The 16,584-nt window shown below is 34.1% G+C and overlaps 1 protein-coding gene across 1 annotated transcript; it reads right to left on the bottom strand.

Moving 5' to 3' along the window:
• Positions 1-1,796: 1,796 nt before the first annotated feature.
• LOC144964438 (uncharacterized) lies at positions 1,797-16,183 on the bottom strand. Its single transcript, XM_078898693.1, has 9 exons — positions 16,037-16,183; positions 15,009-15,292; positions 14,040-14,310; positions 12,439-12,545; positions 10,661-10,895; positions 9,923-10,041; positions 8,664-8,862; positions 6,595-6,683; positions 1,797-5,898 (listed from the first exon to the last, which is right to left on the bottom strand). Exons 2-9 carry the CDS (start codon positions 15,285-15,287, stop codon positions 5,746-5,748), a joined length of 1,452 nt encoding a protein of 483 aa, XP_078754819.1. The 5' UTR covers positions 15,288-15,292; positions 16,037-16,183; the 3' UTR covers positions 1,797-5,745.
• Between the last annotated feature and the right edge of the window lie 401 nt (positions 16,184-16,584).

Genomic DNA, 16,584 nt, shown 5'->3' with positions numbered 1-16,584 from the left:
AGTGAATGATGCGCAGCTACTCAGAGGTGAAGTGAAATGGAAATGAAAACGAGTGTCAATGCTAAGCTGTCTACTACACACCCCTCTTTTGTTGAAAAGCCATTAGGTTCAAAGGCCCAATTACATAGAACCTCCCCCCCCCCACCTCCTCACACACACATTTAAACAAAGTGGAAATGAAATGGCATTTCAATGGTAAGTTGTCTACCCCCCCCCCCCTCCCCCCCCCCCCCCCCTTATCGTGTTGAAAATCCAGTCAGTTTCAAAGCATCAACACACGAGCGAGAACATCTCGCTTGCGTGATTCTACACCCCAACTCCCCCTCTTTCCTCATTTTTCGCCTGCCAGTCACCCGGTCGCCCGCTGATTTCCTTTTCTAGTCTGTGCCACTGTGGTGTTGGCCAAGTCCAAGTGCAGTGATTGAAATGTTTGCCTCCCACCAACCCACCCATCACCCTCATCTTATACTTACGCTCTGTTTAATATCGCCGGGCATTATTACCAAAGAGCGTGTAGGTAACGATTGTTATGTTACCAAGAGCTCTCACTTCCCGCTTTTGGTGAAGCCAAGCATCTTCCGTCTTCTACTCGTATTTTCTTCATTGTATCAGTAAGCCTAGCGCGCGTGATACATGCGGAGCACACCCACCTCACTGTCTCGCCTGGCACGCGACAATAGCATTGCGGTTAAGAGAAGTGAGAGCTCTTGGTAACTACGTTACCCTACACACTCTTTGTTATTACGTGTGGCCTCCTTCCCGAATTTTTGAAGAAAAATAGAGAGAGAAAAAGGGAAGGTGCTCTCAAGTTGTTTCGGTTTAAAGAAAGTCCTGCCTAGAAGTATTTCGGTTCATCGTAAGAATTAGTACAAAGAAAATGGAGAAACTAGTACAATTTAGTAAATTCTTTGCGGTTTAAGGTATTTTTCGGTTTAGCTTCTTTCGGTTTAAAGTAATTTTACTGTATTTCTAACAAAGCATGGTTATTCTTATTTCAATGATATGTGGATCAGTTAAACCACTCTGTACCAGTATAATATTTGGGGCCTTCACAAAGATAGCGGAATAATGAGGTATACTCATTTTGTCAAGGCTCTGGTTTTGCTATAATGTCGCTGAGGCCTTGAACTATGTTTCCCCTCATTCTGAACATTGTGGCACACATTAATCAGAAGGCAGGGCCATTTCGTTCATCAGCTGAGTATCTGTGGCTAATAATTACTTCCTTTTCTTTGCTGCAGATCAATGAAAATGTTGCTGCTTGAAGCTAGAATTAAGAATGAATAACAATAGGAAATGAAATGGAAGCTTCAGTTTAATCAGATAGATATTATGGATGTGTTTCGGCTTTGCCCTTTATCAACAAAACATTTCACATGTTTCATTCTATGAAGTGGTTCATTCATTCTGTTGTAATAAAACGTCATTCTCACATCTTTCATTCGTCTTGTTTCATTCATTGTGTTGTGTTGATAAAGGGGAAACCCGAAATGTCAACATTATCTGTCTTCATTGATTAAATTAAAGCTTTCATTTCATTTCCTATTGTTATTTATTTGCTTCAGGTTATCACCTAACAGTCATGTCCTGTCCTAAATGTTAAGTTTTGCTGTTGGCTGGGATCTCCTGTAAGGTGCTTTGAGCACATTTAGTGGATATTGCGCTGTATAAATGCTCTATTTTTGTTTTTTTGGAATGAGGAGGGCTTGGTTTGAATATATGAAAAGATGTAAATATGACCAAGTCAAGTCCACATGAGTTTATCCAGATCTTACACAGTGAACAAAATAAATCTATTATTGTGAAGATTTGATTGATTTATTTATATTTATAAACTGGCTTTATCAACAATAATACTGATAAGATAAATCACAGCTAATGAAATGTATGTAAAACCACCGCAACAAAAAAGTGAGTATAGCACGTCTAGAATGATTTTAAAACAAAACCATTGGTGTAAAACGAATAAAAAAAGTTACAATGATCTCAAATATAACCATAACAAAAATTCATGTAAATGGAACTCGTGACTCATGACAAAAAAACAAACTCGCATTGTAGATATAAAGAATTCTTGGGGACTGAAAATTTGGTCATTAAATAGATAATTTAATAATCAGTGAAGTGGTAAAGGCATTGTACTATGATCTGGAAGGTCCTGGGTTTGAGCTCCGCTTCAGGCACTTTCATTTTTTTCTTTGGGCAAAATTATTGACCACCATTTTGCTCACTTTGGACAACATGGGTGATTCCAGTTGACATCAGATATCTTGTTGATGGATTATCGATATTCCTTCATGGAATGCCTTGGCAATGGCATCTAAAATCTAACGATGCCGTGGCAGAAGGGTATAATATTTTTAATTTTTAATAGATAATTAGTTGCAATATGGTTGGACCCTTTTCAAAGATTTATAAAAAGAGGAAATGGGACAAGAGGAACCTTAATCTGCAATGGACTATAAGTAACTATGTATATTTTAAGTCCCAATCTCATTCTCTTCCTGGTTTTTCTTTGTAAATATTCCATCCATATAACAAAAGATTACCCAATTCGTTATATGCAGACCTGCCTATTATTACGAAGAATTCGTAGAATTACGAAATTTTGACTCCAATTTCAGAACTCAGTGAACATTTCTTAGGTCATTAAAACTTATTGACTGGGAGGGGATCCTGACCTCCCATAGCGGGCAGGGAGGTACATACTGTGTCTTCTATCCCCTTATATCTGTTTTCCAACATGCTTTCTGTCTTTGTCTTGGAATGAGATTACTTGGTTTTGTCCTGGCTCTGGCCGGAGTCCTAGCTGGGAGGGAAACAGTCAAATGCATAGTTATTGTTTTGGGAGATGATATTTTTTTTCCTTGTAAATCATCTCTCTGTTATGTATTATTATTTGTATTTTGAATGTATAATGTAAGCATTTGAGTGTATTCCTCTTTGTTGGATTTTGTGCTTGTGTCTGGATGAGACTTGTAGGTGATTTCAAACTAAGTACATTGGTGGTGTGCTCTTGGAATCTACATCTGATCCCTATTTGTTCTCAGTTCCCCTTTGTCTTACTTTTTCTTGGGTGCTTTAATTGTAATTCTATAACTTTTTACCATCCCATTTTCTTCCTTTTTACTGGCGTTGATATAACCTAAATGTGTTGCAAGCGCCGTAAAACCCTTAAAAACAAACAAAAAACAAACAAAACTTATTGAAAATGAAAGTTATTGCCAGACGATATTATAATTTTATGGATTTTGAAGTGTTATTTAATCTTTGGGATGGTAAATTGTTGATTTTTAAAGTTAATTAAAGCGACTACAATTTTTATCTTCTGAAAATTACGAATTTTTTATTTTACAATCAAGTAGGCAGATCTGTATATGGATGAAACAGTTACAAAAATAAGGGAGTGGGATACGGGACAAATGACATATTTTAGAGCATGAAAAACAAGGGGTCACAGAATTTGAGTTTTATTATATACGAGTTGTAAATAAATAAATACTTGAATGAAATGGCAAGGGAAGATAAAAACTGATGATTTTTACCTCATGTGACAGTGCATCACAAACAGGTGATGGTGGTAACAGTGGTAATCTTGAGCAATTTGAACATTAAGATTAAAGGACATCTTTTTATTTCAATTTCAATGGCATAGCAATAGAGTATTTCATAAGCACAACGTACCCTCAGTAAATTAATATCTCACAATTTACGGGTTGGAAGTAAAATGAGTAAAATGGGATTTCGGGCAATAGTTCATCATTAACAATTGAGTATATGTAAATCAAATTTTCCCATTTATTAATTAAAATCGTTATCCAAGAAGCCTTTTTCTGATAGTAGTTTTAGTTTTACCCTGAATATTTATCATTGACTGAAGAATTATAAAACACCTTGATTAAAACCCTTTTTTAAAAAAGGTCCCCATTGTGGTTGTTTTATGGGTCAATAAATCCATGAATTTAATATCAGATACCCGCTAAACTTTTATATTACAAATTTAATTTAATGAAATTATTCGCACATTCACAATCTTGAATGACAGTTATCTATACTTGAGCTTTAAAAAATAAAAATCTTTACTATATATAACTTACTATTTCAAAATTTTTCTTGGTAATTTTTTGTTGTACAATTTGAGGATATGACTCTCACTCTCACGTTGCATTGTTTTAAATGATTTCATTATTCCCGCTGAATTGAAAACAGGCAAAATTTATGCACCATTTTTTAAACAAATAATTTGTGGCATATGACACATAACACAGATCTTAAATATACTCGAATCATATTATATTAATACTGACAGTGTATCTGATTTTGAATATCATAATATGTGTGCATTTTGATTTTTAGAACAACAAAATAACATTAACATGTAGAGAAATTCAATTTGAAGAATTTTATGTAAACACTTTTTTAGATGTTTAGCTTCTATAATTATTATAAGTTAATATTCTTAATACGTATTTCAAAAATACTGATTGGTAATGAAAAGGCATAGAGTGTTATAAGATAAGATAAGATATACTTTATTCATCCAAAAAAAAATGGTAATTCGTTTACAGACGTGGCATGCATGAAAATGTATCACAAGAGCAGCAAACCACGTCTGTTGTCGCCGGAAGCCAGCGCCAATATATGAGCTTTCACAAAAACATTGACCTCCTCAAGGCTATGAATCACATTAAATATTTTCACCTGCAAAACAGGTTTACAATTTTAACGATTTGAGTATAAATTGGACAAATAGTTTTGATTTTCGAGTTTTGTTAAAATACAGACATTGAAAATACACATGAGCACAGAAGAACGAAGTTGTGCCTAGCTGATATGGACTGTAAAAAGTAAAAAACAAAATTGAATAAAATGGCTTTTAAAAATAAAAATTCCAAGGCCGAAAATATTTCGCTGTCGTCTTTCTGTTTTTGTTTTTTGTTTTTTGTTTGTTTTTGTAATGCATTTATATGGGGTTTTTTTTGTTGGCTGAAGAGGGGTTTTGAGTCTGAAACGTTCTGTGTATCGTATTTTGTTATTTCTTGAAGCTGTTATATTTGTTTTTGTTTATTACTTTTTACAAGAAGAACAAGAGCGAAGAGAAGGAGCAAACCAGAAGGAAAAGGAGGTGGATGATGAAAAGAAGCTGTACAAAGTCATTGTGTACATGAATGTAACCAATCATTACAATAATGTCACCAGGGTAATTAATTGTCCTTACTATGTGTATTATAAGCACCACATTGCAAATGTCCTGATAGATTCAACATTTTGTACAATTATATCTTGAATAGGGGGCTGAGTGGTTAAGGCATTGCACTGTAACCCGGAACGACCCGGGTTCATGCCCTGCTTCAGGCACTTTCGTTTTTTTCCTTGAGCAAGATTATTAACCCCCAATTTGCTCACTTGGACAACATGGGTGATTCCTGTTGACATCAGACATCTTGTTTGATGAGTTATCTATATTCCTTCGTGGAATGCCTAGGCGACGATATCTTATTATGTTATGGCGGAAAGGGCATAATAAATTTCTTTTTAATATCTTGAATGTATAATGATAGCCGTTGTAAGGGAGAAAAAATAAAATTGAACTCGGTAAAAAAGTGGTGTATAAAAGTCCAGGGTATTTTGCATCTCGTTGAAATTTTACATTAAATATATTTTATGTATAAGGCTCTGATAGATTTATTCCAAATGTTTTTAAAGGATGGATTAAGTCTAACATTTTGTGATAGAAATATACAATTAAATGGCCATTGTGCCCAGTGGCACAGAACTCTTCTGCAGGCGTCCGCTGTCGTATTTGTGGCCGTAGAATTTCTTGGGGGTGAAATCTTCTTTGTGGGTTGTGTCGAAATTCATGTGCTTCTGGGGCGGGTGGATGTGAGATCCCTGTAACTGAACATCAAAAATATGAAATGTAAGTTGAGAAATCAATATAATTGCTGTGATTAAAATCATCAATGTTCGTGGACAAGATTTCTCATAATTGATGGGCTCGGATAATTGCCGATATTGGGGTAGTATGGCAAACAGACTTTTATCACCTCAGTTCTTTCAATAGCATCTAGTTTATTATCACAATGAATGGGTCTTCTCTCCTTCAACCTTTCTAGACTGATATTTTGAGATTGGTCGCTTTAGATAAAAACTATATTATTGTTGTTATTATTTCATTATTAGTTTTTTCATCATTATCATCATCATGATCATTTAAAAAAATACATATGTTGCTATAGCTACAGAGCACCCATTTACCATGTCTTTTCTTATCTTATTTAAGATTGAATAAAGGACTTTAAATGTCTTATACAATGGCACATAATTCCATAATCAGCTTCTTATGTACCATTTACAGACAGTTTTAAGCATTACTACAAATAAATACAAACAGTAGAGACTGTCACTGCATTCTTATAACAAATTTGACACACCGTCTTGAAACGGTCTAATGTCGGAATGAACTAGACAAAGAAAGTTGACCAACAAGATGTGTTGACTTAGGACAGAAGTTGACTTTAAGACCGTTTATTTTAAGCTGTAGATAAATTGTGTTAAGTATCATTTTTTTTTTAAATAGAAATAAATATTTACACTTTGCAGAGTTGTAGAATCTGGTAACATCCTTTTTTGGTTCGGGGCCGTGAAGTCAGAGGCAGCCGTCGGCTCATAATGGGATTTTTCTGGCAAAAGAAGGAGGGGATTTATTTTTTTGAGTTTTACGCAATCTTTTAAAATGTTTTGTTGATTTGGCGTTTAGTGAAATCAATTTTATTTTTACAGGGCATGAATTCATCAATTTATCTTTTACTTATTATTATTATTATTATTTTATGATTATATTTACTTTTCTTTCTTAAAAATTCTATAACTCTGTATCCACTAATCAGTCTGGCTAGAGCCTTTACTCTCATACAACCAATTACATGATGCAACATTTCAAAAGAATGCACCACCAATAAACCTTGCTGGAATGATGTCACAAAACGTTCATAAAAAAAAAAAAATGTAGAGCTTTTATATAGTCCAATATCCACTAAATGTGCTCAAAGCGCTTTACAAAGGGTCCCTAAACCAACTGCCAACAGCAAAATATAAGATGTAGAACGAGACATGACGCCTGTTAGGCAATATTACAATTTTTCTGACAGAGACAATGCTGTTGACGGCCAAGTACTCCTTTTACACCTGAGTATGGTGAGAGAATGTAGTAAAGAGTCTTTTCTAAGAACTCAACTATGCACCGAGCGAGGCTCAAACCCAGGACCTCCCAATCTGAAAGTGAGTGTCATACCATAAGACCACATAGCCGCACTTTATAATAAAAAAGGGATGTAACTATGTAATAGGTCATATTTATACTGAAAGCTTGTTATAGTTATTTTCTAATTGTTTTGTTACATTGTACTAGTGATTAAAATGGGTACAAAATAAATACCTACTCTCAACTTCAAAATTCTTCATTATTATAAATACAGTTCCATCTCTATCATCTGGAACTCCACAATTTGGATGTCTCCATTATCCGAACAGGTTAACTGGAGACGGACATTTATTCTTCTTTATTTGTACACTGTAGGGATGGATTCCACTGATTTATGAAAGTGAGCGCTGGAAAATGACATCATCCATAACACAGAAACTAGAAATCTTTCAAAACATGTTTCTTTTTTTGAATTGTAAGTCTCAAATGTTATGGTCTTTGTGAAGCATTATATAGTTTAAAACGGACATGAACGGAAATAACAAAGTCCTTCAAATATATTGTAAAGCGCCGCTGAGCACTTATGTGGAAGTTGAGCGCTATATAAGTAACTTATTATTATTATTATTATTATCATTATTATTATTATTATTATTATTATTATTATCATTATTATTATTATTATTATTATTATTATTATTAAAAAGAATCTTTAACATATTTTGGTCTACACAAAAAAAGACAGTGGATCTATTAAAGACAGCTGACTGCACTAGCATTGAAAGCCAAATAAAAAGAAGATGATGGTGTTGGCTGGGTCATGTGGCCAGAATGGAATGGAAAAAGGGTCACTTCCCAAGACAACCCTGTACTGGATAGCAGATTTGAAGAGAAAGTGGGGAAGACCCAAAGAAACTGCGTGAACGGCCATGGAGAAAGAATCAAAGGAAGCAGGCCTGTCCTGGAATACAGCCACTGCAAAAGCAGCCGATCGCAAAAAAATGGAGATGTCTGGTGGGTGCCCTATGTGCCTCAAGGCCCTAAGAGGATGAAGTAAGTAAGAGACGGATTCCACTATCCGGATGTCTCCGTAATCTGGACAAAATGCTGGGAACGGACGTGTTCGGATTGGAGAGACACGATTGTATATCCTTAAAAAAAAATAATTGAGCTTTACATAGCGCAATATCCACTAAATGTGCTCAAAGCGCTTTACAAGGGGTCCCTAATCAACAGCAACATTTAACATGTAGGACAGGACATGCTGCCTGTTAGGCAATAATACAATTTTTCGGACAAAGACAACGCTGTTAACGGCCAGTACTCATTTTACACCTGAGTACGGTGAGAGAAAGTGAGTAAAGAGCCTTTTCCAAGGACTCAACTATGCGCCAACGCGAGGCTCGAACCCAGGACCTTCCGAAAGCGAGTGTCATACCACAAGACCACATATCCTTACCATAGTGATGCAGAGGAATAGAACTCGGGATGTAGCATTTTTGTCGGCTGTAAGTGAATGGGGCTGACTTCGGACCGAAAACATCCTTGGTGGAGGTACTGTAAAAACAATCACCCTGGGCAGGATCACCAAAAAGGACATTGCTACTCGTGCGCTTGTCTGCCCCTGATACAATCCTGTTATGGAGACCAAGTGCAGGCTGAAGAAATAATTAATAAATAAAAATAATTGAGATTTATATAGAGCAATATCCACTAAATGTGCTCAAAGCGCTTTACAAGAAAGAAATATTTGTTACAACCAGTGAGTTGTTTTTTTAAAAAATTGTTGTGGAGCGGCGAAATGTCAATTATATTCCTTAAAAGGCATAAAATATAGTTCAAGTCTTTAGTTTCAGAGTGTATTTAGGCCTTCCCTGGAACCATGTTTTTTCTCTGAACAAATTAAATCATCATCATCATCATCATCACCACAGCATCACACCAACAACAATAATAATAATCATTCATCATCATCCATCATCATACTCATCACCAATCACATCAACAACAACAACAATAATCATCATCATCATCATCACATCATACACATCACATCATCATCTCATCATCATCATCATCGTCAATATAAAAATGATAATGAATAATAATAATAAAAATAATAATAATAATAATAATAATATATAAATATAATAATAAAAAAGAATAATAATAATAATAATGGTGAGATGATTTATGATGATGATGAGATTGATGATGAGAGAGAAATAATAAAATAATATTCATTAATAATGATAAAATAATAATAATAATATATAATAATAATAATAATAATAATTAATGAAAATGATATATAATAATCTAATAATAATATTAAAATAATAATAATATAATAATATATATAATAATAAAAAATAATCAACTAAAATAATAATAATAAAAAAATAAATAAATAATAATAATAATAACAATAATAATAATAATAATAATAATAATAATAATAATGTTATAATAATAACAATATAAATAAATAAACAAGGAGAGAAAGTCTTAAACATAAGTATTGAAGAACGAGAAAAAGAGAAAGTCTTAGATGAACAATATATGACTATATGCTAAGGCATAATGGTTATGCATTAGTATAGTGTACACTGTGTTTTATGGATTATTATCATGAAATCAGGAAAGTAATAAAAATAGCCTTACCAGGTGTTAATCAAATATGAAAACATCAATCAGCTTTGAAACATTATCACTTACGTTGCCATGGTAAAAGCGACTGGTTGTAAGACTCAGCCTCTCCTTATCTCTGATTGGCTCCCGATCTCCAGCAGGAAAATCACTGGCATTACGGTGCTTAGACGGAGAATTTCTCGATACTATAAAAAATAAAAATATATATATATATATCAAATGTGTTTTGTTATCAGCTGATATTATGAATGAAATATTTTTACAGCAGTTTAATATATAATTGTATGCAGGATAGTTCGATTTAATTATACTCAGAACAATATTATCAATTTAGGAATATATCATTTCACACAATTTAAAAATATTTTGTTAAAGAAAAGATATAAAGAACTCTTTTATGATGTAACATCAAACTCTTTCATAAATCTTCACTACACTATGACTATGACTATGATTATGTTTGAAAAAAGTGAATTCATTAGAATAAATGATCAAAATTGAAATAAGGTTGATTACCTTCAGAAACTGATAAACAAATTTGAATATAAAAGAGTCAAAATAAGAACGCCAAAAACGGAACTTTTTGGACACAAAACCCTTCTTCAGCCAATAACAACAACAAAAATAAAAACATAAATACATATTTTTATATTTTTTTTGTCGTTGTTGGCTGCAGAAGGGTTTTAGCCTGAACCGTTCCGTGTTTTGGTATTTTGGTATTTTTTCTGTTATATTCATTTTTGTTTATTACTTTTTACAGTCCACAGCTTCTTGCAGCCTAGTATCACTTTGACTTAAGATTACCTGCAGCAGACTTGGGAGTGAAGGATGTCGTCGCTGTTGTTTCATAGTTGTCCCAAACTCCATGGTCATCCCGTTCCTTGTAATTGGTTTTACGTAACTGACGGCTGACAGCATCTGTATCAAAGGGTTTGTGGTTCGCCAACTCTTTTTTGTAATCAGCAAAGGAAGATTGCATGACAGTCAGTTTTGTATTTTCTTTCTCCGGATCTCCAACTGGGACATTATGACTGGGAGGCTGGTGAAATGATCAAAATAGTCAATTTTTTTAAAAATTACCCAAAAATACAGTGTAGTCACATTCCTCGTCCTCTAATTCCTCGTTTTCATGGATTCCTTGTACAAATCTTAATATCTGAAATTTACAAATGTCCCTACTTTCTTTGTACAAATTTCTCGTATTCCTCGTTTTCACCGATTCCTAATCTTATATATTTTGTCTGAGCAAGGAGTATGCATTGCACTTAATTTATCCATTCCTACCTTAACATTTCAAAAAGGCACATTATCCTAGGAAACTGAAAATTGAATATTCATAGATAACACAACACACTTCCTGGATATTTTTATTTTTAATTTATAAAGTAAGAGTTATCTCTGATCTTTTCCTAAGATTAACTTTTTTTAAAATTCTATGATATTTATCTATATTAGTGTTGTTGTGTTATGGCACATCGTTTTATTTGCTTACTGGGATCCTGATTCATAAATCCTATGATACCAACTTTATATATATATAATATATCATATAATATAATATAAAAAAAATATAATATATATGATATATATATCAAATTCTATAGATATTTAACTTTGAATAAATCACGATAATAAAAAAAAAGTATTAAATAGAATATGTTGAAATAAACTACAAATTGCAATAGGACACACAACAACTACAATTTAACTAATATTTATTCAATGTATTGGTCATATATGTAGTAAACGAATGAAAGTCAAATAAGTTGCAAAAATTATCAAAAGTAAAGAATCCTGTTTTCAACGACCCCTTCTAAAAACAAAATACAACTGCCATTAAATTTGTGATTGAAATTCCCTGGATAACTTCATAGTAAATGCAAATGCAATCACAGACTCTCGTGACTGGAACTGAAGTGACTAACCAAAGACAAAAAATGAAAAACAAATCAAAAAAAACAAACTGCCCTTTTCATAAAAGTAAAAATAGTATCTGTAGCATATTATATATTATCAAAAAAATAAAAAGCATTGCCTTTTTAATTATCGTTTTTAAAACAAACAAAACAAATTATAAATAAAAGCAAATAAAACAACTTCTGTTTCAACAAATTAAATGTGCTTGCACAATACAAGATGTCCGTAAAGTCTGGGTACATGGTTGTAATACAGACTGAATTATTCAGAGTCGAATGAATAATATATTCAAAACACATGACCTCTACCTTCAGTGAACAAAAGTAACATTCAGCCAATCTCCAAAAGCTGTAGAATTAATGTTTAAAATCTACATGCTCAGAATTTCGGGCATTCTGTAGAGTAAAATAGAGACTAATGATCTGAAAAAAACAACTATGAAACAGTGTCAGACAAAACAAGAAAGAAATATACAAAAAAAAAAAAAACATACAAAAAATCAGTCTTCCTCGACTGGGGATCGAACCTCAGACCTCCTGATTTTTTGGGGATGTTTTTTTTATCTTGTATTTTTTTTTACTTACGTTGTCTGGCACTGTTTCATAAACACTTCTTCAAATTTTCAGTTCATATAAGTAAAACATGTCAACAGAGACTCTACTCACAACGGGGAGAGTTGCAACTTTAGGGGCCCACATTCCGTCAAACTGAGTCCTTGACACGGAGGTAAAGTGCCCAAGTCTGTCATCCCCTTTTATTGTAGGGGGGCCCTCTGCATATGAAGAAAAAAAACATACAATTAAGGTTATGAATATTCAAAACTTTTGAAAATTGTCTTCATAATAACTAACTTCCTTGAAATACCGTATGTGATAAATATAAGAAAGTTAGAACACTTCTAACGGCTTTATACATCTAGCTTAAGAACTGAACAAGTGTGTATGAAAAGTGCCAGACAAAGCAAGAGAGAAAATACAGGAAAAAAACTATCCCAAAAAGTCAGTCGACCTTAATTTCTTAATTTTACACACCTAGTTGGCTAAACAGTGGGTTTTTAAAACTTGAAATCAGTAGTTGAAAAAAATGGTGATGATATGAGATGGAATGTGCACAGTCAGTTACTTTTGAAACAGTCAATCATTTTGAAAATTTTATTAATAAAAAACTCTTTAAAAACGTAGCTCTGTGGTCTAGTGGTATGACACGCGCTTTCGGATCAGAAGGTCCTGGGTTCGAGCCTCACTCTGCGCATAGTTGAATCCTGAAAAAGGCTCTTTACTCACATTCTTTCACCGTACTCAGGTGTAAAATGAGAACCAGGCCGTTAACAGCGTTGCTCTGTCCGAATAAATGTAATATCGCCTAACAGGCATCATGTCTCTTCCTACATGTTAAGTGCTGCTGTTGGCCTGGGACCCCTTGTAAAGCATTTTGAGACTTTGAGTGGAAATTACGCTATATAAAATCTCTCATTTAAAATTATTTTTAAAAATTCCATATTAACTCACTCAACCCAGAGATTTATGGTAGCTACTTCTGAAATAATTTTTTTTTAAATCTAAAAGAAAATTGGCATGTAGACGTCTACATTGTTTTATTCAACTACCATTAACATGTAAAGAGTAAAAACAGTAGCTTTGATAAAACAACAATAATTTGTCTCTGAAAAAATGTATAGAACGATGAGGTAAAAAAGTAATCATGGTCAAATAGTTAGATAGTCTGTGTAAGTGTTAGGGTTATGCCAGTTTATGAAGAAAACTTTCTTTTAAAAAATATATGATTCATTAATCCTACCTACAGCTTTAAATCAAACATGCGTCTATATATATATATCTATATTGTGCAGCTATGTTGTCTTGTGATATGACACTTGCGTTTGAATCACAAGGTCCTGGGTTCGAGCCGTGCTCGGTACATTGTTAAGTCCTTGGAAAAGGCCCTTTACTCACATGTTCTCACCCTACTCAGGTGTAAAATGAGTACCTGGTACTTAACAGCATTGTCTATGTCGGAAAAAAGTGTAATGTCACCTTAAAGGTGTCATGTCTTGTTCTACGTGTTGCTGTTGGTCAGGGACCATTTATAAAGTGCTTTGAGCATGATTAGTGAACACATAAAAGCTATATAAAAGCTCAAGTTTTTTGGGGGTTTGTTTTTTTTTTTGGGGGGGGGGGGGGGGGGGGGGGATGGGGGAAAGGAGGGGGGGGGGGTTGAGCGTAGGAAGAAAGTAGAGAAGAAAGTGCAGACTTTTTCCACTTCTTACCATCATGTTTACATGCCGCCCTTTCAACACGAAACTGTTTTGTATCGATACCAGGAAATTTATATTTGTAATCAGAGATAGGGAGCTCTGCCTTCTCTCTGTCTCCTTGGGGAATACTGCTCATCTGGGTCGTCTTCGTGATCTCTAGAGGAGTAAACTTGTCCCCCATTTGTGGCTTGAAATTGTCCTTATGCGTTGTGAAGAATGAATTGATTTTACTGGTGTCCGAGTCCATTTTGAAATTGGTGTAGCTTAATTTGTTTGCAATATTCTGTTATTTGACCAAGAGAAAATGATCTCATTATTTGGCAAAGAAATAGCATCAATATCCTCCTCCTCCTCCGTGTCATTATCATCAACATCATCATCCTCATCACCATCATCATCATATCATCATCATCATCATCATCATCAGCAGCAGCAACAGCAGCATTGATATCATCATCACCCTCATCCCCGCCACCATCACCATAATTACCACCACAACATCCCTCATCATTTTCATTATCATCATCATCATTATCATCATCATCATCATCATCATCATCATCATCACCATCATCACCATCATCATAATCATCATCCCTCACTCATCATCATCATCATCTCATCATCATCATCATCTCTCATCATCATCATCATCCTCATCATCATCATCATCAATCAATCATCACGTCATCATCATCAATAATCATCATATTATCATCATCATCATCATAATAATAAACACATAATAATAATAATAATAATGATAATAATAATATCATCATCATCATCATCATCATCATCATCATCATCATCATCGTCGTCGTCATCATTATCATCATCATCATCACCACCACCACCAACAATATAATCAAAACTTTCATAATTATGTGGTCAGTTTGAGCATCTTTCATTTTCTATGTGGATAAGTTATAATAGAAAAAAAAAAGGGGGGGGGGAGGGGGTGGGGAGGCATGGGCTTACTAGCAGGACTGGTTTTGGTATTGACTGGTACTCAAAAGCATCACACGTTTCTGAAGCTTTTTGGTGAATTCGTTCATCTTTGTGCATAACATCTCCCAGGCGTGGTCGCTGTGCAATGTCTGACTTTTCATAGGCCGTATGCTCTGGAAAATCCTTCTTAAAGACACTCTGAAGTGTGCCTTTGGTCACGGAGAAGTCATGCCCAATCGTAAAGTTATTCTTTCCCAAGTGACTTTTGTTGTAATCTTGCTGTTTGGGAATGGCTTTGTTGTACGCCATTTTTCCTGGTGAAATTCAGATAGCAGAATTAGGTTGAAAAAAAAAACAAAAAAACAATAGAAGACTTTTTTTTTTATTAATGAATGATGATTGCAGGTAAAAAAAGAATACTATGTGGACTGTGGAAGAAGATAACATTGCTATTCATCATAGCATCGGGGCTGTAATGGTGAGTTTACAGAATTAGGTGTCGTGAAGCAATGATAAAGTATCGTGGGTTTGAAATTATGCTATACTTTTTTGTCCATTATGTAGATATTTTATTTTCTCAAGGAGCACAAACATTTAATTTTTCTCCCTAGATTACATGGTCAAGCTACACATTGTTGTCATGTACAATCACATACATAGTGATCTATCTATGAATGTATATCCACTCGACGAGTGGTCAATATTCTGATCAAAGTCATTATCTATCATTGGGTCATTATTAATTTCGTGGATTGACTATCACTATCATTGTCATCTTCTACTTCTAAACTTAAACCCAACATAAAAATCATGTGTCACATAGTCCTCTTTAGTTTTGATGTCGACACATTGTAAGTCAATCTCCGTTGGGAGTGCTATGGGTGAAAAAGGGAGAGCGAGAGGTTTGGTAGTAGGATAGTCGAGTAGTAGATAGCAGTGTAGATCAGTATCAGTATCAGTCAGTAAGTAGTAAGTAAAGCAAAGCCAAGTGAAAGTAGAGGGCGGAGTTAACGGTATGATCGGACACTATCGCCGCCGTACAAATGTATGACACCTACTGTTGACGATCTTGTAGTTGTCTTTATCCCCTTGGAGGAGTTGATCCCCCTACTCCCTTTGTTCAATCAGGCGGCAAACAAATTATACACCATTCACATAAATCCAAATATCAATGTTGACAGTGGCCATGACGACAAGTGCTGAACGGAAGTATTGTAGAGGGTCCGTACCTATATAAGTTTGGCTAACAGTTTAAAAAAAAAAGAAAGAAAAAAAAAAGATTTTCTTTGCATTCATAATATGTTTCGATATAATAACACTTTTAAAGCGAAAGGAATATGAGATATCCCACTTCCATTATTCTTTCTCTTGTTCACTTTTTCAGTTGTATTTCACCCAAGTCCAAAGTATTGGACTATATTTTGTAATGCATTGAAATTAAATATATTAGAATCTAGGAAGTAAAATTCGCATATTTACTTGTTGCTTAAATTCAGAAAACTTCCCTTTTAGGTTTTGTTTTGCCAATATAGGGCATAATTAATGTCTATGATTTGTGTTTTGTTATGGTTGCAAACGGAGCTGCCTAGCGCTGGTGGCCTTTTCA

The sequence above is a fragment of the Berghia stephanieae genome, chromosome 2 (genome assembly GCF_034508935.2).
Source record: "Berghia stephanieae isolate SIO BIC M18660-M18661 chromosome 2, UCSD_Bste_1.3, whole genome shotgun sequence".
In the NCBI taxonomy this organism is placed as follows: domain Eukaryota; kingdom Metazoa; phylum Mollusca; class Gastropoda; order Nudibranchia; family Aeolidiidae; genus Berghia; species Berghia stephanieae.
This window is presented reverse-complemented; position numbering and strand designations above follow the sequence as displayed.